Below are 22591 nucleotides of genomic sequence, written 5' to 3'. Positions count from 1 at the left end.
ATTCTAAAATAATTTCATAAAAGAATTTCTTGGAAAAAAAGATGGTAATCACTAGGATTGGCATGGACTCACTGGGATAACTTTCAACTTAGCCTCATTTCTTTGCCTCCCAGGGCAATGTGGGAATAATGGGATGAAGAGTTTCAATAAATTTGATAAACAAGAGGTGTGTGTGTGTGTGTGTGTTGTTTTAATGTTTGTTAGTAAATAGATTATAGAGAAAATGTATGGACATTTGAAGGACTTGATCAAATGTGGACAGAAAGTTTAGGCCCTTGATATAGGTGTAAGACAATAAAATATTTTTTCCCCCAAATTAGGTTTTAGCCAAGCCTTAAGGTTTTGTATCCTGATTATCCTTCATTCTGAACTTGGAGTTCTCCTCCTCCAGGAAGTCCAAGGATGACCTAAATGTTGTCATTTGCTCCAACATTCCTTTCTGTATTGAATTTTCTATTCATCCATAACTATTTCCAGAAAGACTTCTAATTTGACTGATTTGCCAACTGAATCAATTGGCAAGATATATTCATATTTCAGGATTAATCTAAAAAGTCTAATGAAAGAAGTCCAGTCTAAAAAGTCTCAATGAAATTTATGATTAAATTATAACAGTCCTGATGCTAATTTTGGTAAAAAGGAAATAATTTTCTCTAGGGTATGATTTTTTTTAATCTATTGTTATGCTAGGCACTGCATTCAAATTTCTGTGGAGAATTTGTGTCCTGTCAAATAAAAGTTAGAGAATAGATTTTAAAATGTACTATAAGAAAAACAATGAGGATACTATATTTGTGATGATTCCCAACTAAAAGGAAGTGACTCCAATATAAATTCTCCCCCATAACCTCTGTCCTGAGCCATCCTAAGTGGAGACATATCAGAATCTTGAGTTATGTGTGAGTTTTGAAAATGCATATAAATATCCTTTTACTTGCTGCTTGTTATGGTATTTCTTTAAATTTTCTTTTTTTTTCTCTAAATTTTCTAATGCAAAATGATATTAAAGGGCAATGTGAGATTTTCATGTATATCAAGAATGCAGGAGTGAAACTTACGTGTTTGGTTTGCTTGTTCAAATGTGAAGCACTGTCTAATAACGTTGAATATTTTAACTTTTCAAATTTTCCATTAGTATTAAGTCATTTAGGATATCATGTGTCAATACATATACTGCTTATATTTTGTTCATCTTAAAGTATATGAGACGAAATACAAAGTAGTAGTAAAACTTTCAGGTTCAACATTTTTAGAAAGATGAATCAAATCTTTTTCATTCTTTTGAAATCTTACTATATGGAGACAAGGAATAAGTAATGAAAGGTAACTTATTACGTCAAATAATATACCTATTTATATTTGCCTTAAACTTCTGGTGATAGTTTTTAAAGTAAATTAATTATCTAAATACAGAATAGTTACTGATTCACTAAATATGGAAAAGTTCTGTGTACCTATACACCTATATGTTCCTAGTATTAACATAACCATGTATGTGTGTATACGGTCATCTGTATATATACACACACATATATATAAAATATACTTTTCTTTGAATTTCCTTCAGATACATTAGCTATTATAGGATTATTTTATCCATAGTAATATAACTTATGTCAATGCTTCTTAGTATGTTATTAAGAAGAATCTTTAACTAATACTAGGTTTATAAACTTGAGAGTTCTGAGTAAAACTACATGCACAGAAATAGCCTGAAAGATTAATTTATTTCACTTTTTAAACATGTATTTATTCACCCTACACCTATTTCTTGAGAGCCAGAGTAAAGGCAAGGAACCATTTGAGGTAGAGTGAACACAATACCATCAATACAGAGAAGAATTTTATTCTTAAGGAGCTTGCATTTAATTAAAAAAGATTAACAATAAAGAAATATACATGAAAATATTAAGTAGCCATAATGCTAGTGTGATTTGAATTGAACATGCCAAGGGAATGAAGAGTTATATGGGCATATAAGGCTAAAATAGTTTTACATTCTCATGAGACGTACATGCTTAGAAAGAATGCTATTTCTGCAAGGTGATCAGCCATGCCCAGACTGCTTCTGAGCATGGTGGGCCATGCCTCGTATCTGGCCTACAGAGCTCCTGCAATTCCAGTCCCCTTACTTCTATACACCTGCACCAGCCAACTCTTCTCATTCACTGGATCTCATCCACACTGCCCTTCCTCAGGTGCCTAAACACATGTTTCTATTCCAGCTAAGATTTTTTTTTTTTTAATTTTTTAAGTCCAATTTGTGGTGCTTGAACTTACAACCCCGAGTACAGACCTGAGCTGAAATCAAGAGTCGAATGCTTAACTCACTGAACCTTCCAGGCGCCCGCAGCTAAGATTCTTGATTTGTGCTAGTCTTCCACTTTGAATGCATAAATCCTTTGTGATATAAAAAAAAATTCCTCAAAATGAATCTAGGCATCCATGCTATTAGACATATAGAATATAAAGTAGGAGATAACAGGAAATACTTTAATGGGCCAAAAAAAAAAAAAAAGATTGGTGCTTTTTAACTTGGAATTTAAAGCAATTTTAACATTTGAAACACTTTTTCGAATTAAATTTAAAAATAGATGATACAGGAAAACTCAGGCAAGATGTCTCATTTCTGTATTTGATTTTTTTTAATTTATTTTTGTGCCAACAGATGTGTTTTTCTTAAATCTAACACATTAAAAAGCTTGTAACAACAATTTTATAAATCTGACAATGTCATCTTTTTTCTTTGCTACAAAGAACAAGTGGTTATAAATTGGAAATCAATGTTTTAAAACCTATATGTAGTGAAGGTCCGGGAATTTGCATTATGTTTTTATGCCCTGCGAGTTGCAAAATAGCAGCTGTGCTGTTCAAGAATCCCCTTCTCACCAAGAGAAGAATGCTGACTTTGACATAAACATACACTCTTAACTTTTTATATTTCCCTAAATCCTAAAAATTAGTGCTCTCCTTTGCATTTTTATATGACTATGTTAGAAAGCAGTTAGTTTTAAAGGAAGAAGTCATAAAATCTCAATAGGTAAAAGGGATATAAAGGTCATTTAGTTTAACCTATCAATTTCTAGGGAAGAGTTTCTATAGTATTCTTGACAGAATGGTTATCAACTTTTACGCAGACTCTCTGTCATGGCATGTCCACTATTGCCCAAAGCAGCCAATATCATTTTTAGAAAGATGAATCAAATATTAATGTTTTTTACCCACAGTCACTAGTCCCTTTTCTGTACTGATAGCCACAAATATATTCTCTTAATTTTTAAAAATTAGGGCTTTAAAATTTAGATTAAAATATCATAAATAAAATAGCATAAATATCTTTTATGCTGAATTCACATTTCTATAGACAACCCAAACTGAAAGCATTTTATATTACATATCTTCTCATTCATTCAGACTCAACTAATTTAAAATGTAGACTAACCTCAGCTAAAATTTATCTTTATTAACATAAGAACAAAGGGCTTAACAAATTAACTGGTTTTGAGGGTAAATTATATCAGATATTCAACCAATCAATGATAAAATTGTGTCCTGTGCCAGGCGTGGCAGTTACACAGGTGAACAGGATGGACAATTACTTCCCCTCACAGTTTTTCATGTTCCACAGTTTTCTTTCTTTCTTTCTTTCTTTCTTTCTTTCTTTCTTTCTTTCTTTCTTTCTTTCTTTCTTTCTTTCTTTCTTTCTTTTTCTTTCTTTCTTCCTTCCTTTCTTTCTTTCTTTCTTTCTTTCTTTCTTTCTTTCTTTCTTTCTTTCTTTCTTTTTGTAAGATTTTATTTATTCATGAGAGACACAGAAAGAAAGAGGCAGACACACAGGCAGAGGGAGAAGCAGAATCCATTCAGGAAGCCCAACGTGGGACTCGATCCCAGACTTCCAGATCATGACCTGGGTGGAAGGCAGGCATTCAAACCCTGAGCCACCCAGGCATCCCACGTTCCACACTCTTAAGGAAACAAACCTGCAAAGAATTTTTTTTTTGGCTATAATTTTCACTGAATTTGATCATTCGAAATAGTCCCAGTGATATATATTAGTTGTTAGTTGTGGTGAATGGGAGGGAAAACATGAATTGGTTCAAGCCAGTGAAGCTGAAGGTATAGAGTCATTAGGTTATCAGCTCAGAAGACTTTTCACATCCACATACCATGCTTTCTGTCTCAAGAGATTGTGGCAAGGGAGGTGGGAAGAAAGTGACGTACTAAAACCATCTGTGGCTTGGAAAGGAGTCGCTATTTGTGATAAGTTGGTAGACTTAAATAAGTTCATTCATCTAGATCAGCAAGCTGATGTCTAGCACAGCATTTCAGCAGCCTCGTACATGCTGCCTTACTTACCAAGGTGGGATAGTAGCCAAAAACCATAGAAACTCCTGGCATGAGGATGGAGCACACTGATGGGACCCATGGGATGGGTGTGGCTGGTACTGGAAACCCAAACGAAGTTCTTACGGTGGAAAGTGAGTCCAGTTCATGGCTAGGGTTATAGGATGAGGACATTCAGGAGAAGCTAAATTGGAACAAGCACAGAAGACCATTTGCATTATGGTTGAATTGTAGCTGATGAATGGGTAAGGCATGGGACTGGCTCTTTCTGAATTGAATCCCTTGGACAGTAATTTTTTGGTTTAAGAATCTTGAAATAGGCCTTCCTTTTTTACCTCATGGAATGCATGTGCCAATTTAAAAGAGATATTTCCATGGTTAAATATTTCTCACAAAGAGAGTATAGACTTTGTCAGTATGGCTGACATTTAGTAATACTAAGGTATAGGGTGGGGAAATTTGGAAGAGATACTTGTGTGGACTACTTAAATTAGAAATGATATTAGATGACTTTCAACTCATGGTTGGAGTTCTCTAGTCCCATGTGGTGAGAATCTGGAATTTCACTTCTAAGACAGATATCTTTGAAAAATGAACGGTGGTAAGTGTGACAGTGAAAATCACCAATTTGGATGAATCTTGGCTGCTGTGGATGATCACTGGCTAGGTTTTAAGGAGTAAGTCAAGCCTGATTAAGAAGGAATGTGATAGAAATGTCTTCAGGGTTTTTTTTTTTTTTTCTAGCCTGAGATAAAAGAATTATAAAATTATTGCCATTTTGGAATGTATGTCTCTTATATTCGAACACATATAACAGTGCATTTTGAAAATTCTTACAGATAATTTGTATTTTATTCCTTGTATGTTTAAAGGCTCTGGAGCAAGGCTACTTGGGTTTAAATTTGGTTCCTTTCCTTACTAGCTGAGTTATCTTGGCAAGTTAATTAACTTATTTTTACCTCTATCTATTCATGTGTAAAATGAGTATAACACTAGTAACAATCTAACAGAATTATTGAGAGGATTAAATTAGTTAATGCATGCAAAGTGTTTAGAACATTGCTTTGCACACATAGAAAGCACTCAATATATGCAAGTTATTTTGACGAGAATGCTGATGATCATCATCATACCGATGCCTCTTTCAAAAGAAAAATGAGTTAATAGAATTTATACTGCATAGCATTATTTTTATGTTGAAACCTTTTGCTTATAGAAAATTTCAAACAAGCATAAAATTAGTATAATGAACCACCTGTATACCTACCCATCATTCGGCTTAAACATTGATCATTTCAAGCCCAGACTTGTGTCAGAAGTTCCCCCACCCAATTTGTCTCCTCCAGAGAATTTTGAAGTCAATCCCAAACATATTTTACTTAATCTGTAAATATTTTTATTTTCAGCATGTATCTCGTAAAAATAAGGGCTCATGTCTTTAAATCACAATCACATTATTATTATCACTCCTAAAATTCCTTAATATTTGTTAAATGTCCTGCCAAGTTTCATTTTTCACCAGTTGTCTTAAATGTATGTATGTTTGTGGGTATGCATACCCTTGGAAGCACTCAAGGTATTCTTTCCCTGTATTTTCTCTAAATTGACACTGTTCTTTCAAAGAAGAAAGAAATGGGAATTTGCAAACTTGGGTTTTGAAGAACTTTGGGTCAATCACTTATCAGACTTCTTTTGTCTGAAAAACAAAAATTTACGCCAAATGATTTCTGAAGGTATTTTTTTTAACATTCCATGGTAATTATATTTTTTATTTTTATTTTATTTTATTTAAGATTTTATTTATTTATTCATGAGACACACACAGAGAGAGAGAGAGAGAGAGAGAGAGGCAGAGACACAGGCAGAGAGAGAGAAGCAGGCTCCTTGCAAGGAGCCTGATGTGGGACTGGATCCTTCGACTCCAGGATCACGCCCTGGGCTGAAGGCGGCGCTAAATCGCTGAGACACCCGGGCTGCCCTCCTGGTAATTATCGTATAAAAACTATGTGCAAATCTGAGTTTAAGTAACCCACAATACCGGCGCTCCTTTATATTTCAGGGGAATAATTTGGGAATCGTTCTGTTTTATTTACTTAGCAAAAGATTCATGTTCAGCTTGGAGACTCGTAAGTGAAACAGAACTGTGCAGAGATGACAAGAAGAAATCAGGATCTCAAAGTGTGGCACTGTGTGAGGGTGCCCAGTGTTCTCTTCTTTTTTCTCTTTACTTCTGAAGTAATATTAATTTTGAAAAGGCCTTGAATTGATGTGACAACTCCTCCCCCACACCGCCCCCCGAAAATTCTCAAAGCACATTTCAGAAACTCATTTTTGGCAGATGTAAATTTAAGTAAATTGGCCAAGGTCACAGCACAATAAGGGCAGAGTTATCAGGGGAATGCAGTTTCCTGCTTTTTCCACCATCCATGAAATTAGAGTAACTCCACCCCTTAAAATGAAAGAGTCTACTTTTCTTTTTTTCTTTTGGAAATTATAAACCATGATTTGGAAATGTGTTTTACCATTAATTGGGGTTCTAAAAAGCGGTCTTTTAGGATGATGAAATGTTTGTGCATTGTTTCAACTGCTCTTACTGTCCATATCACAACCTATACCATTTGCCATAAAAGGAAAGTGCTTTTTTTTTTTGCTTTTTTTTTTTTTTTGTCTGACCTGAGAACCATCAGATTTTCTTTCCATGCAGTGTGACATGATGAAGCAGCTATCTGTAGGAACAAAACTAGTTCACTTTCTATGGGCAAGCACAGACTGTAAAGTAGATTATTAAAGTACACAGAAATAGAAAATTAGATCAGAAGTGATGTTTTACTGTGAGGTCTTCTTTGGGCCTTATAAAATGAGAAAGAACTAACCTTGTTCTATTTCTGAGTCCTGAAAAAAGCCTCATAGCAGGCATATCACCTTTAATTAGGTTTCTGCTTTTGGGAAGCATTTTACCAGCCCCCTTTCATTTATTTTTAATGATGTTATCACTAACAGGCAAACAGTCCCTTAATAAAACAAAAACAGTTTCTATATAAAGCCTGGTGTACATGTCCTGAGTCAGTCATCTAAAAACAAATGTTATGATGGTTTCCGTTGTGCTCTTAGAACCCTTAATGGCCCTACTGTGCAGATATGCAAAACATCAACCGAGGAAATATCACCGTGTCTGTTATGCAGCTTTCAATAAATGTTTTCCCATATTCACTTGCAGTATCAGCAGTGAGGTTTAAACCTACAGGGTCATGGAAAAGACAGAAAGGTCAATTAAGTGGATCTTTTCAGCATAGCTATGCCAGCTCTTTCACAAACACTATGACTTATGACTTTAACAAATAAGCAGAGGTAAAAGCCACTGAAAATGTTTAAAAGGTAAGAGATTGAGAGAGAGAGAGAGAGTGAGAGAAAGGGTGTGTGTGTGTGTGTGTGTGTGTGTGTGTGTTTAATGTTTGGTACCGTTCCATTTTTGCCAAGAAATCCCAAGCTGTGGGAAGAAAAAAACAAACATACACACAGATGTCAGAGTCCTTCAGTTCTATCTTCTCAGGTGCCAAAGACAGGGAAGACTTTGCTGTCAGGGCCATGTTTATAAATCCTAAGATATAGCTTCATAGAGAGTTTCCTTCATACATAGATTTTTGAAATACAAATGCAGAATAGCCAAAAATTATAAACTCTCTTGAGAATAATGGTCAGAAAATAGGCTTTCCCTTTAAAATTACAAAGTTTCTTCAGGGCACTTAGGATCCCTGCTTTCCTAAACGGTCATCCCTACACACTTTCCTTATATAGCCACTTAACTTCCTCCTGTTTACATCTTTCCCAGTATTCATTGCCCATCTCTAATGCACCTTGCCATGAAATTTTATTTTTCTTCACTCTGATTTCAACTTGTATCATCTAAATATACTCTCTTCTTTTCCTAAATAACCATTAGGTACTATTGGGATCAATCTTTTGGCACATGACCTTATTGAGATTATAATTGCATGCATTTTTTTATCATCTTCCTAGAGCTTCCTCCTGACTCAATATAATGTCTATGAAATTGTCTTGTAATCAATAGAGTGGTTTTCCAATAGAAGATATTTTTAGGTTTGCTATCATAGATGTGGTGTAACCTCAGGGTGATCAAGAGACTACATCCTTCTCATTTCTGCATTTTGTACTGCTTTAGCTCTTGCTTCAGCTCATTCTATTCACATACTCCTTCAACAGACATTAATAAGTGCTTACTCTGGTTACGGAGCTGAGGCTTGATGTCCTATTTCTTGATCTAAGGAGCGGTCCCTAATTTTCATCAGCAACTCAGAGGTAAACTACCCAAAAGGTAATAACCACTGATAAAGATGATAATTGCATATGTGTGCAATACGTACTTTAAAATGCATTAAATTAGAATTGTGAGTTTGATGTATGTTTTAGCACACCTCCAGCATCCTGCCAGATATGCACTTACAATGATCTCCTTTCCTTTCCTTCATTCATTCAAACTAAAAATCCAGATATTCTTCAAGTGTATCGAGGACTCTTAAGTGTTTTTATGCTTCTGACAGTTTATTTCTCCAAAATCTGTACTGTTTTCTTTCTGTGTAAGTCACCTTATCCATTTCCTTTAGGTCCTGCTGCCTGAAGAGAAGTTGATAAACTAGTTCATATCCTTTTGCCCTTTCTCAAGTTATTTCTATCCTAGTTAATTTTAACTGTTCGCTGAACTAATTCAGGGTTAGTTTGTATAAGGCAACTATAATAATATATAGTAATAATTTTATTATCAGCATGATACTTCATCATCACAAGCCTCATTAGAGAGAAAGAATAGAGAAGTCTCAAGCTTATGGTATAACCAGGATTCCCTCTGTGGCACGTTGAAGCCAAGTTTACAAAAGGAAATGTGTAATACATTTAGTTATTTGTTAATTACTGATAGTTTATTAGCATTTTATATTTTACAAAGCACTTTCATATACATAATTTAATTGGATTTAAGCTATAATCCTCTGAGTTTGTAATCATCCTTTTGGTAAATAAATCAAATGAGGTTTGTAGAATATAAGAAATGGATTTTTTTTGCTCTACTATTTGCTAATACTTGGTAGAGCCAGGACTTGAACTCACACTTTCTGAATCTAGCCTCATTTGCTATTCACTTTACCATAGCTGTATCCAGAATTTGAAAAGTGGGTTTAAAATTAAATACAGGAAATTAGCCTTATTCTATCATACCCTTGGATATTTTGTAAGAATTAAAATAGATACATGAAAGTCATACAAATAAATTTTAATGTGATATTTTGGAATTCATTATTTCATGAGAAGACAAAAATAGAAAAAAGATTTACATGACCATTTCTAATTTAAGATTACATCAGAATGTAATAATCACATTATTCAACTTTATTATTAGTTTCTGTTGCCAAATTAAACCCAGAGTCCTACAGTAGGAATGAACTAGAATTGAGGATATTATTGAGCTCAATTTAAATGACTGTTTTATGTTTAGATATATGTTTCAAAATCTTTTTTAAACACCAATCCTTAATATTTATAGATTATTCATGGCTGTACTCCAATTGAATAATGTGGCTGATAGTTTACAAAAACACCAATAAATTTAATTTTCTTTATAATTGTGATGGAAATTTATCTAAATGGCAAAGAAAAATTCATATTTTTTATAAAAAACTATTCACAGAGATTACCATATTCTCTAGAATTTTTGTCCACATTTTTTTCACTTTTCCAGTATAAATGCAAAATCCCAGATCACTTGTAAACATTAAATATGGAGACTTTTTTATTTTAATAATGTTTTATCTACTTTACATCAAGATGAATAAATGTGAATTCCCTTGGAAGGTATGGTTTTCTAAAAGTGAACATTTTTCTACTTGGAATTTATGATGTAATAAAAGACATCAGACACAAAACGACACACACACACACACACACACACACACACACAAGAACTTGAAAGAGAATATATAATTCAAACCCAAAGGGATTAGTTATGAAAATAACAACTGAGTTAGATTTTATTAACAGGAAAGAAAACATTTTAAAAGTAGAGGCCCATTATTTTTTTAAACAACATTGTTCCTTAGGATATCCTGCTAAATTGTTATGTGTGATAAGATTGGATGGAAAAAAAAGCTGTCTTACAGAGGCATCAATCTTACTGATAGTCATTTATTGATATGTGACTTAAACTATGAGGAGAATCATAAGATGAAATGATGAGAAGAATGAAATATCATTTTTTCGTACTTTATTGATTTTGGATTTTTAAACACATTTTCTTATCTTCCATCTTTATCTTGTCCATCATATTCTAATTGATGTTAATTGATTTTATGTTGTTATAGTTGTCATTACATTTCTTATATAATTATAAAAATGGTCATTGGTATTTTTTTCTGGTCAACAGATGAAATCATTAGTGAGATGTTAATGTGTGTGGTTCTATTTTCTTTTAGAAAGCCATTGTGGTTCCTTATAACTGAATTAAAATACAAGAAAGTTAAAAATCACTCAGGAATTTAAAAATAACAAGAACTCCTTTGAGAACTGGCATAACTACTAGTCCCCTATGGGTATGGCGTACTTAAAAAAAATGTACCCTAGTTAATGCAGCTCTCAAAAGTGCTTCCTTAGTTTTAGGAGGACACACCCTTCTCTGCATCTGATTTGCCATCCTGGGTGTGAGGAGTGCCTGTCTTATAAATGGTTGAACATTTTCTAATTTGATAAAATGAAGCAAGAAAATTTAAGAATCCTTGTAAAATGGAATTTGTAAACCTAAATAATCAAGAGCTTGCTCTGAAATTTTGTGTTTATGTGATTCAGTTCTTTTTCAATCAATACAGGTGAAATCTCTAGTCATTATAGGTAAAATATCCACTCAACTATTTTTTAAGAATTTTTATAGGAAATAGTAGAGACTGTGAAATTTTAGATTTGGCTGACACTAGAGTTTGTCTCATTCAACCTGCTAACTTTTTTTTAATTTAAGGAAATTGAGGCCTGAAGAAGTTGTTATATATCCAAAGTAGCTGACACTCATTGAATACTAGGTGATTTTCTTTATATATCCCAAAGTATACAAAGTGTCATGCCCTGTTTTCATTATCTACAGCCATGTAACAGATTATACCGACCATTAGTGACCTAAACCATCAAACATTTAAAATCTCAGTTTCTGTGGGTTAGAATCTGGGTGCAGGATCTGGGGAGTCACCTTGAAAGTCTCTCTTGAGGTTCCAGTTCTGCCACCAGCTGGGGCTGTAGCCTTATCAAAAGGTTCAAGTGGGCAGGGGGAATTGGCTTTCAAGCCAATTTAGGTGGTTTTTGGCAGGCCCCTCTGCCTTATCATGTGTACCTCCAAAGGGGTGTCTCATGACGTGACAGCTGGTTTTCCCCAGGGCAAGAAAAAGAGAGAGAGAGAGAGACAAATGGAAATTATAAACTTTTTATAACTGAATCTTGAAAGTGACATCCCATCATATTTGTTTTTCTCTGTTACATCTGACTCAGACTAACAGACACAGACCAGGGGAAGATTCTAGATAGGCAATGAATAATAGGAAGGAGGAATCATCAGAGGCCATCTTAGAGGCTACCACATACTACAAGCCCAGAGAAAATACTCCCCAAGTGCTTGTCAAGTAAATTAAAAGATGGACTCATTATTTAGCTCTTTACAGTAAAATATCTCACAGGTAATGAAATTGGAATACGAGCTTTTGATTAAACAATGGTATTATGTGTATGTTATTCTTGCTGATTTTATCCTTACTGTGATCATATAAGAATATGTTCTTATATGTATGAAATATGCAGTGAAGTTTTAAAAGGGAAGATAGTTCAAACATATGCACACACACAGAGAACAAGAGGGGGGAAAGAGAAAATTTAAAAGCAAACATGGCAAAATGCAAACGATTGGTGAATTGGAGTAAGGAGTTGAACTAGTTTTCTAGGGGTGATTTCACAAAATGCCACAAATTCTTGATGGCTTAAAACAAAAATTAATTTTCTCATGGGAGTTCTGGAAGTCAGAGGTCTAAAATCAAGGTATTAGCAACGGATAAGCTCCCTCCAAAAGGTATAAAGGATAATCCATTCTTTACCTTGGTAGCTTTTGGTGGCCGTCAGCATCATGCATTGGCTTTGTCTGGGAAATTCTGATCTCTGTCTCCTGTTCCACTCTGCGTCTTCCTCTTCACTGTAGATCTGTTCACTCTCTCAATAAGGACTCTTTTTCTAATAAGGACACTTATCATTGGATTTAGCACCCTTCCTAAACCAGGATGATGCTCTCATCTCAAGATGTTTAACTTAATCACATCTATAAAAACCCTCTTTCTGTGCAAGCTAACATAACTAGGCTCCAGGGATTAGGCATGGACACATATTTTAGGGGGCTACCAGACACCCACTACATGAGTCTATAGGAATTCTTTGTACAATTCTTGCAACTTTTCCATAAGTTTAAAATTATTTGAAAGCAAAACATTCAAGAACAAAAAACAGATTACATTGTCAAATGCTGTTAAAATCCAGAGAACATGGCATCTGACAAGCTTTCTTTTAAAGATAAAACTTAAAAAAAAAACTTGTACAGATATATCAAATTGGAATAAGGTGTTTTGTGAATTTGAGCTTCATCATCGTTCACTGTTTGAAGTCAGTGGAGATTATATAATGTCAAAACTCTTTGCCATGTTGTCTGGCCTCTCAAACATTTGCTTTAATCTTTGTAGAACATTTTGGATATCAAAGGTCACTTTTATTTCAAAAGGAAGAACTGTATTCCCAATTTTACTATCTTTGTAGGAAGACTAAATGAGACTTTCTATGATGTTAATTGCCACAAGATGACAACTTTTTAGGAGGGTGTTGAAGCCCAAAGGAACATTTTTGTTTTGTATGTTTGATCTTTGATTGGTTTGTCTTCTTTTCAAAAATGCATATTGATCTTAAGAATCACCCTTTTTTTCATTCTTTTAGTCATCATTGTGCCCCCAAATTTGATCGTTTCTTAGCTACATATTGAGTTAAAGTGGCCCTATGCAGTATTTCTACTATGTAAAATGTAAATGAATGGATTCAATCATGGAACTCTACACCAAGTGATAATTGAAACCATGAGGACCAAGATGAGCATTCCATTGAAGCTACTGCATTAAAAAAAAATATTACACACATACATGCACACACACTCACACGTATACATAGAACAATCTTAATCCTATATTGGGAAGAATGGAGTAGCTAATGGAATGATGATGGAGACAAAATGTTTTAGTAACTATTGCAATTGACTAGTTAACAATTGAGATCACACACTCCAGTCCGGATAAGCTACTTGAAGCTTGCAAATTGTGTTTTTCACTGTTCTGTCCTCAGCATCTAGCACGTTATTTATGTAAAGGAAATATTGGCTATGTAAATGTACATATCATGAGTGATTTTATGAATTAATTCACACAACAGCCAAACATAGTCAAGCATGAATGTACTGAAGTTAAAAGGTCATAAGGAAAAAAAAAAAAAAAAGGTCATAAGGATGATGGAGCTTACAAACAAATGTGCGTGTGTGTATGAGTGTGTGTATACACATTCATGTGGTGCTTTTTTCTTGGATAATCTTTAAAGAATTGCGGAATTGGTCTCTAAAGCTGAAAGCAAACTCAGGTGGTCATCTGGTTCTGTGCCTTTCTTCAAGAGACAAGCAATTATTATCCCCATGATCTATTAAGCCACATTTTCTTTAGCATGTGACAGCTAAGGTGATGCTGATCTAAAAATATTGCTCTCCATTCTTAAACAATTTCACATGCACATAGATGTTTAACAAGCGCCTTTTTGGAGCTATTACGAGAAAACACTAGCAGCCTTGGTCTGGAGGAGTAATTTATGACAGCTAGGTAAAGGGTGTCCAAGATCATCTTGATCACATTAGCCATGCAGTAGCACTACCCCTGCACTGCGGTCTTTCTTTAACCCTGGTGACAAGAGTGATAAAAAAAATAACGACACAGTGAGTCTTCCTTTAGCTGCTCACTCCATTTCTTCTAGTGCCTGCTGCCTCAGATCGACTGTCAGTAGGTGAACAGGAAAGGGAATGGAAGGAGAAACTGCAGAGGAGTGCGTGTGTGAGCCTGAAAAGAGAGGCAGTTAATAGAAGGCCTGTGTCCCATACTCTCCTCCCTTTTTGGTTTGTTAACTAGAAATGTGGAAAGGTAAGGGATGTGAATTTAACTTGTTCTGACATTAGTTAGAGACAGAGAAGTGTGGCTACTTCCATGATATTTCTGCCCCAAAGAGAGGTAATTGGAAAACGTGTTGTGCGGTTAGGTGTTGTAATGAAAAATAAAGGAATGATCGAGACAGTGGAATCAAATTATAAGCATAAGGCAAATGTGCTGAAGTTTTTAGCCACTTGCAAAATTGTGAGATACTATCAGGACTGTGCAAATACATTGCTCTGATTAATTTTCCTGGGGTGAAATATGAAAATATTTATAAAATTGAGAATCCTGCCATGAATAAAATTTTCTCTGTGATATAATAAACTAAAATAAGCCATAACTTATATCTATCTTAAATGAAACTGTAAAAATGTTTAAATAATAAAGAACTGAGTGAAAAGATTTCACTGTGAAAGTAAAAAGAATCCATATCAGGACATTACTCTAGGTTGCTTAAAATATTGAAGAATATTCAATAAAGTAAAGACTAATTTGATTTAGAGGGTTATATATTTGATTTTCTAAATATTGTTATGGAAGTTGTATTTTATTACCTTTTCTTTAAACTCCTTGTTCATGTATAAAGGGCTAGTTTTTTGATATGAAGGCAAAAGGTATTCAGGGTCAAAATAATTAGATCTTTAGTTTTAATGATATTAAATAATTCAGCTATACTTCAAGAATAATATATTTGATCCAGATTTTCTTTTCTTTTTAGTTGTAAAATGACAAATTTCAGTTGTACAGTCTTTTAGAGATTCCTTAAGAATGTTCGAACAAATCATTGATATAAAGGAAGGGTTAATTGAAAAACAAACATACTAATATACAAAGCATTTCTTTTATATGAAGCACTAGAAATATTCTATTGTCAATCCAAACAGAACAAACTAAAATGAGATAATTGGGAAGGTGCCCATAAAGTCAGCCTGAGTATATTATCACAACTATATGTGAGATAATATTTGTTTTAAAAAGATTCTATGGCACTGTAAACTCAGTCTCATTAGAGACTGCATTTAAAAGGCTTATAAAGTTACTCATTAATGTTATCTTGTTGTATCTCCACAGCTTTTTCATTAAAGAAAATTCAGCAGAAAGCATTTTCTCCTGATAGCAGGAACCAATTTGCAATAAATGTTCTGGAAACCACTAGGGAAGCCATTACTGAGGTCTAATAAAAACAGACAAGCGTAACTTGTTCTATATTTTTGTTTCAATCACATACAGATGAGACCCCGCTTTCCACACCAACCGCAAGAGACAGCCTCGACAAACTTTCTCTAACTGGGCATGGACAACCACTGCCTCCAGGTTTTCCACCTCCTTTTCTGTTTCCTGATGGATTGTCTTCCATAGAGACCCTTCTGACTAATATACAGGTAGGCCTTTTTGTAATCTGGAAGAAAGAAATATGGAAGACCCAGCTGTAGATTTTTCCAAAATTCATACTATTCCAACTTAATCCTTTCATGGGATTGACCAAAGAATGGCATTGGAGTTTTTCACAGCAATTTAAGATTTTAAGCTTGCTACTATCAAATTGGTTTAGACATATTCAAATATGTATATTCAGCTTTGATGAAAATGACCTGGGCATTTGAAAAATCATTCTGCCTAAATGTTCTCCTTATTGTCAACTGATGGGTGGAATCTGTTTAAATTTGTCTGATTTACAAAATGACAGCACACCAGTTCTAATAAATATTTAGTTATTTTTAAACTGCTGGCCTTCTAGTGAGGAAATGATATGTTTAGTCACTTAGAATATGTCTAATATAAAAGAATCCAAAAAATCCCTTCTTTCATAAATAAGTTTGTTTCAGTTAATAGGGTTTCTTCAAAGAATAGACTTCAAAAAGCTATACAAAACTTTCTACGGATTTCCTATGTAGTCCTCAGGATGTATATTTTACGTACAGTACATTATGAATCAAAAATACTTACAGTTAACAATAACATAGAGCATGGAGCCAAAATAATACGAGTGTTTGGGATACAAGAAAGCATAATTTTCTTGCCCACACATGAAGCCATCATGTGGATCCCAGATGGAGATTTTGGCCATCTACTTCTCCTTATTTGGAGTAGCTAATAGTAAGAATGTGCTTGCAGATACTGTGCTGTTAATTTTTTTTTAATTTTTTCTTTAGCACTTGATTCTTAGTGATATTTTTCTGTACACATTTCCTACCATATTAAACTTTCTCCCAGTAGAAATGTAATTAATTTTATTTACCTCTCCAAGGACATAACAGAAGGCCTTTAATGTAACATATCTTCTCATCTATTAATGTGGCATTTTTAATACTAATGTAATTAGAGTCTCCAGAACTGTGTTCAACTTTAAGGTTTTATATCTCAGTAATTGAAATAAATCATCAATCTAGCCTAAACTTAATCAAGGCCAAATAATTGATTATATTTTAAAATAAACATAGACTTTTTTTTCTAAATTTGACCCATATTATTGTTTTTTATGAGGTAGAGTTCTTAACGAATTTCTCTTTTGTAAAATTAAATGATTTCCAAAAGTATCCCTCAACATCTCTGAATTTACACTCCAAAAGGAGGAAACAATTATTTTTGTTATGTTTACAACTCCATATGAAGCAAAGAAAAAACTAAGAGTTTACTTAAAATTCTCCATCCAGTTTTATGTATCTTCATTAACGAGAAAGTCTTTAAGCAGGAAAGTGGTTATTTGATTTCAGTTTCAGTGAAGAAAACATTTCTGGGTTTTATCAGTATAAAACCAGCTTGCTCATCTGAAGAATGGGTTTACACAGGGACTCTTGCATTGTGTGTGAATACCACATCTTTAAGTCAAGTACTGTCAGTTTGGGAGTATTCATCTATCACCCTCTACATAAACACACCAGTAATACCCAGACTAGAAATGTATCTGCATCCACCTCAAACTGTAATTATTTCTTTAAAAAAGAAGAAAGAAAAGAAAACCCCAATTTCAAAATGTTCAGATTTTAGACAAATATTTTATTGAAGATATCTCTAGATTTGATATATACTCTCCTTTCTGACCTTCCAACGAGCCTTATTAACATATTTTAGCAAGAGTTGATAATGGGACAATAGTCAGGGCAAGCTAAGTTGTTTATTGCTAGTCCTAAATCATAGAGACCTGAGTCCATCAAAGTTAAAACACCTACAATAAGAATACTTTGTTAAAAATAAATTGTGCTTGTCCACTTCAGTGCATTCAAAGTAAAATAAAGATTAAAAATTTTACTGCGTTCCATGCATAATAATACACATACATACACAACACATGCATAAATACATATATATATACACATACATACACATACATATATACTGGATTTATGTTTAGTAGTGGTTTCACATCATTTTTCAAAAGGTTATTAATGTTAGTTCTTTTATTATTGCCACATTTATTGAGTTATAGTAATATCCTAGGAATGATATAGAATGTTTAAGTAGTCATGACCCTGGCTTATTGGGCATACAGTATAAATGTGTTTGCTGTCCAAATTCTAATTTGGGTAATTACATTCTGCCTACCTCAATTTCCTCTGCAATTTCAATTATATATAATGGGGTTCTCTGCTTTCTATTTCAAAATGGCAACATACTTTTTGTGCGGTAAGTTTAAAGCTTCATATTTCTTTTGGAGCTATTTTATCAGGATGGCAATGCAAAACATTGTTAAAATGTTTACATGTTTCAAATCATACAATACCATATATAAATTTAAAGCTTTATTATATATATTTACTATTTTAATTAAACCTAAGACATTGGATAGTATTTAAATTTAATGTATGTAAGTCTCTTTTTTCTTACAATAAATGACCAAAAGCCCTACAAAACAATGTGTTTATTGTTCTAATATTAAATGATAATTTAATTTTATGATACTCTGTAATTTGATAAATCTGAATTTTAAAATTTGTAATGGTTAATACAGATGTCCCTGCCATGAGATATCAAAGTTGAATTTTGATAAATGTTTTTTTCCTTTGTGCTTTTAGAGGACTTATGGAAAAAATACTATATACTGGTATTTTTAAATATGCTATATACTATACATAATAAATATATATATGTACAGTATGGTAATGTCACTTTAGTAAGTGATATGGATTCATTCCAGGTTTTCCTTTTTAGAATTTTTAAAATTTTATTGTATGCAGAGTTTTGTTTTTCTCAGTGTGGGCAATATTTTAGTATGCCTTCCATATTCAAACATGTCCATGGAGAACTCCCCGTGAGATTTTAGGTGAGGAAACTAGAATTTTAGTGTCAATTTACTGAATGTGACACCTTCAAACACTGGCTACCCAATTAACAAACACACTTAAAGGAGAATTTTACTCTCTATTCACAATCTGAGCTTTCATGCTGTAAATCCTAGCTACAATCTATTTGTACATAGGATTAGGAAAAATAATTTACATTGCTTATCTTATTAATAAGAATTATTTAAAATGACTTACTGAAATAAGAATAGATAAATAAATACAAAAATAAAGGTAAAATAAGGTAGGGAATATAAAACTTAGGGATGAGGTTAACATTGAAGATATATGCCATTTGGGATATTTGATAGGATTTTGGTTCACTATGATTTGTCTATATGGAGAAATTAAATAAACAAGAAAGACCTAAAAAGGATTGTTAAAACCATAGTGAATGGCATGTTGCAGATTGAATAACTATGGTCTAATAAATAAAAATAATCCAATAATGGTACTTAAATATTCTCTAATTTCTGTTTGATAAAAGAAAATGAAGAGAATCTGACTTAATATTAAGATAAAAAACATTCTGATTATACATCTTCCAGTCTTTACCTTTCCATGTCATGGCCAATAATGTTATATTTTTATACATGTAAAAGAAGTTAATAGTTTTCTATTTGCATTTTTAATACATCATTTTAATTATAACAGAGTTAGACAAAATAATTAGGAAACTTTCAAAAAGATAAACACCAAAAAAGGACATTGGCTTCAAAATATGAGTAGACTAGGATCAGATATATTGGTGTTAATTATATCTTTTTATGTTTCATCATACCTACATAGTCTGTCTTTTTTTTCTCATTACCAATTTGTGAAAAGACCTCATTAAAAAAAAAAAAACAACAGTGAAATATATCCAATATTCTGAACACAGTTTACTATGATGAAGAGAATTTCATTAATCTCTTAAAAATCTGGACTATATACCATACTTACTAATTTATATTGTATACAACAACAGTGATAATTATGATACTAGTTAAAATGAATATTTATTGAACAATCATAGTGTGTCATTATATAGGAAAAATACTCCTGTGTGTGTCTTCTGCTTTCAATACACTACACTTGTGACATCACTTCACTTCTGATGCTTCTGCCCACCAAATATCTGGTAGTTTTTTCCACACCAATCAATTCTGCAACACTGGCTGGATTCCCTACCATTGAACCCCCGTTCTGACGCTGTCTACCTGGAGATAGCCTCAGGTCCCAAAGGTTAAGAGTTCAATCCCACAAGATTGCCCCCTACCCAAATGTCAGATGCCAGTTGCAAGTCCAGGTTGTAACCTGTGCTACTGACCAACCAGCTATAGATTGGAGGTTCCCATCACCCCCTTCTCAGGTACAGTTCATTTACTAGAGCAGCTCTCAGAACTCAGGAAAATATTTAGGTTACTAGTTAATTGTCAAGGGATATAACTCAGGAACAGTCAGATGGAAGAGATGCATAGGGCAAGGTATATGGGAAGGGGTGTGGAGCTCTTGTGCTTTCTCTGAGCATGCCACCTCCCCAGTACCTCCACGTGTTGACCAACCCAGAAGCTCTTTGAACTCTGTCCTTTTGAGTTTTCATAGAGGTTTCATTATTTAGGTATAATTGATTAAATCACCCACAGTTGGTGATTAATTCAACCTCTAGGCCCTCTGTCCTCCCAGAGGTCAGGGGGGATGGGACTGAAAATTCCAATTCTCTAATCACAGAATTAGTTTCCCTGACAACCAGCTTCTATCCGTAAGGCTTTCCAAAAGCCACCTTATTAAAATAAACTCAGGTGTAGTTGGGAGGGGCTTATTATGAATAACAAAGGCCATCCATTTAACCTTTTTCACTCTTGTTACTTAGGAAATTACACCCATTGTAGGATCTTTGGGATGAAGACCAAATACATTTCTTACTGTAAATCACAATATATTCAGTCCATCTCTATGCTAATTCTATATGATATTACATTGAATCGTCTTTATAATCCTACACAGTGGATTTCATTATCATCCTCATTATACAGATGAGTAAATGAAGGCAGACAAGTCTTTTGATCAAGGTCATATAATGGTGGTGGAGTCTGGATTTAAACATAGGCAGGATGATTACTGAGTCCATGTTGCCATATCTCCAACATGATCATATGAATCACAAGATGGGTTTTACATCTGGAAATGCTTTTGAGGGAGTATCCATTATTGAACGATTTTGGAGAACAATAGCCATAACATTAATCTTTTGTTATAAGAGCTTATGTGAATATGCATTAGTTGATACTGTTCTATTCTATATTTATCTACAAAAGTTCCAGGTTTCCAGGGACACTATTCCTTCTCATCCTGGAAAGAAACATTAAAAGAAAATAATAAATAAGCTTGGGAATTTTGAACTAAGCTTAGTCAATTCACTAGTTTGGGATTTTGGACAAGTCATCTGATCTTTATGGGCCTTGGTTTGTTTCAACTTTAAGCGGTTTTAATTAGAGTGGGCAATCACTAAAATCCCCTTCTACTAGGATATTTACTATCATAAGAAGCACTGCATTATTGAGCATAATTTGTCACATTAATACCTGTGACACTCAAAAAACTTTAGTTATCATCTGATTCTGAAACACCTTTGTATAAAAAATAAACATGGCTAAGTAAGCTTTTCCTTTGGGATCCAACTAGGATATTAAGAAATGTTTCCTTCATATCAGTGTTACTTTAAATTATCTTATACAAGCAGTTATTTTACTTTCTAGGATATAGAAATAGTCGAAAACTTGCTAGATCAATTACAGTGCCCTTCTGAAAAGAAATGCATATAGACTTGTTCCTGAAAAATGATTAGAATAATTTAATTTACAAGGTAGATCGTTTTAGAAAACAAAAACATTTGTGTATATGACAATTATGCTTCACTTACGGGAAAGAAATTTGAGGCCAAACAACCATTGTCTCTTATAATTGCTATGCCACAGAGTAAGCCTAAAAGCATTTCTTTAGAATTGTCATTGTCGAACATCATAACCGACCTCCCCCTGGAGAAAAATTCATGTTTTAAACCTTGTGTCTTTTGCTGTAATTCATCATCACGGAATTGTCATCACAGAATTGGCTCAATACTGCATGTCCACGTGAGACTCAGCATTTAGTGTGACCTTTGCATATGATCTACCTGGAAAATTTACAGAAGTTACACAAATCTGAAAGTACTATTATCACTGATGGTTAAAATGGTGTCCTAATGATTTGTAGATGTTGTGAACACTACTTGCTATTGCTTTTCCCAGCCCCCTGCTGCACTGAAATTTAATCGGTTTTCTGTATTTTTGCAGCAGAGCTGTCACGGGCAATAACATATTTTTGCATATGTATCAGTTTGGCTCTAGTGCAGATTTTTGTTCACACTGGACTCCTACTGATATGCACTGATTTAAAGTCTAAAAATGAAACTTAATTTTATATAGCTTATAAGTAGTCCCTGGAGGGTATTGGATCTTAAAGCTAGTATTTTTCAGATATAATCAGCAGGAATAGGTAATGTATTACCATTAGGGACATTAGCAGCAACTGTAACAAAAGAAAACAGTAAACATAAATGCTTTTAGCAACTTCATACATTACAACAAATATTAATGTAAAATTACACAAATTAGAGTTGCATTTTAACATTATTCAACATGTTTATTCATAATGATTGTTTCATATTTAAGGAACACCAAAATATTGTGT

The 22591-nt window shown here is 33.5% G+C and overlaps 1 protein-coding gene across 1 annotated transcript in view; it reads left to right on the top strand.

Moving 5' to 3' along the window:
• DACH1 (dachshund family transcription factor 1) overlaps positions 1-22591 on the top strand; it is a 423382-nt gene that overhangs the window by 358736 nt on the left and 42055 nt on the right. Inside the window, exon 7 of the mRNA XM_038569719.1 lies at positions 15831-15982. Within this exon, the coding sequence (XP_038425647.1) occupies positions 15831-15982 (152 nt within the window). The remainder of the gene's footprint in view (positions 1-15830; positions 15983-22591) is intronic.

This window comes from Canis lupus, chromosome 22, assembly GCF_011100685.1.
Source record: "Canis lupus familiaris isolate Mischka breed German Shepherd chromosome 22, alternate assembly UU_Cfam_GSD_1.0, whole genome shotgun sequence".
In the NCBI taxonomy this organism is placed as follows: Eukaryota; Metazoa; Chordata; class Mammalia; order Carnivora; family Canidae; genus Canis; species Canis lupus.
The sequence above is the reverse complement of the archived record's forward strand: the minus strand, read 5'-3'. Positions and strand labels throughout refer to the sequence as shown.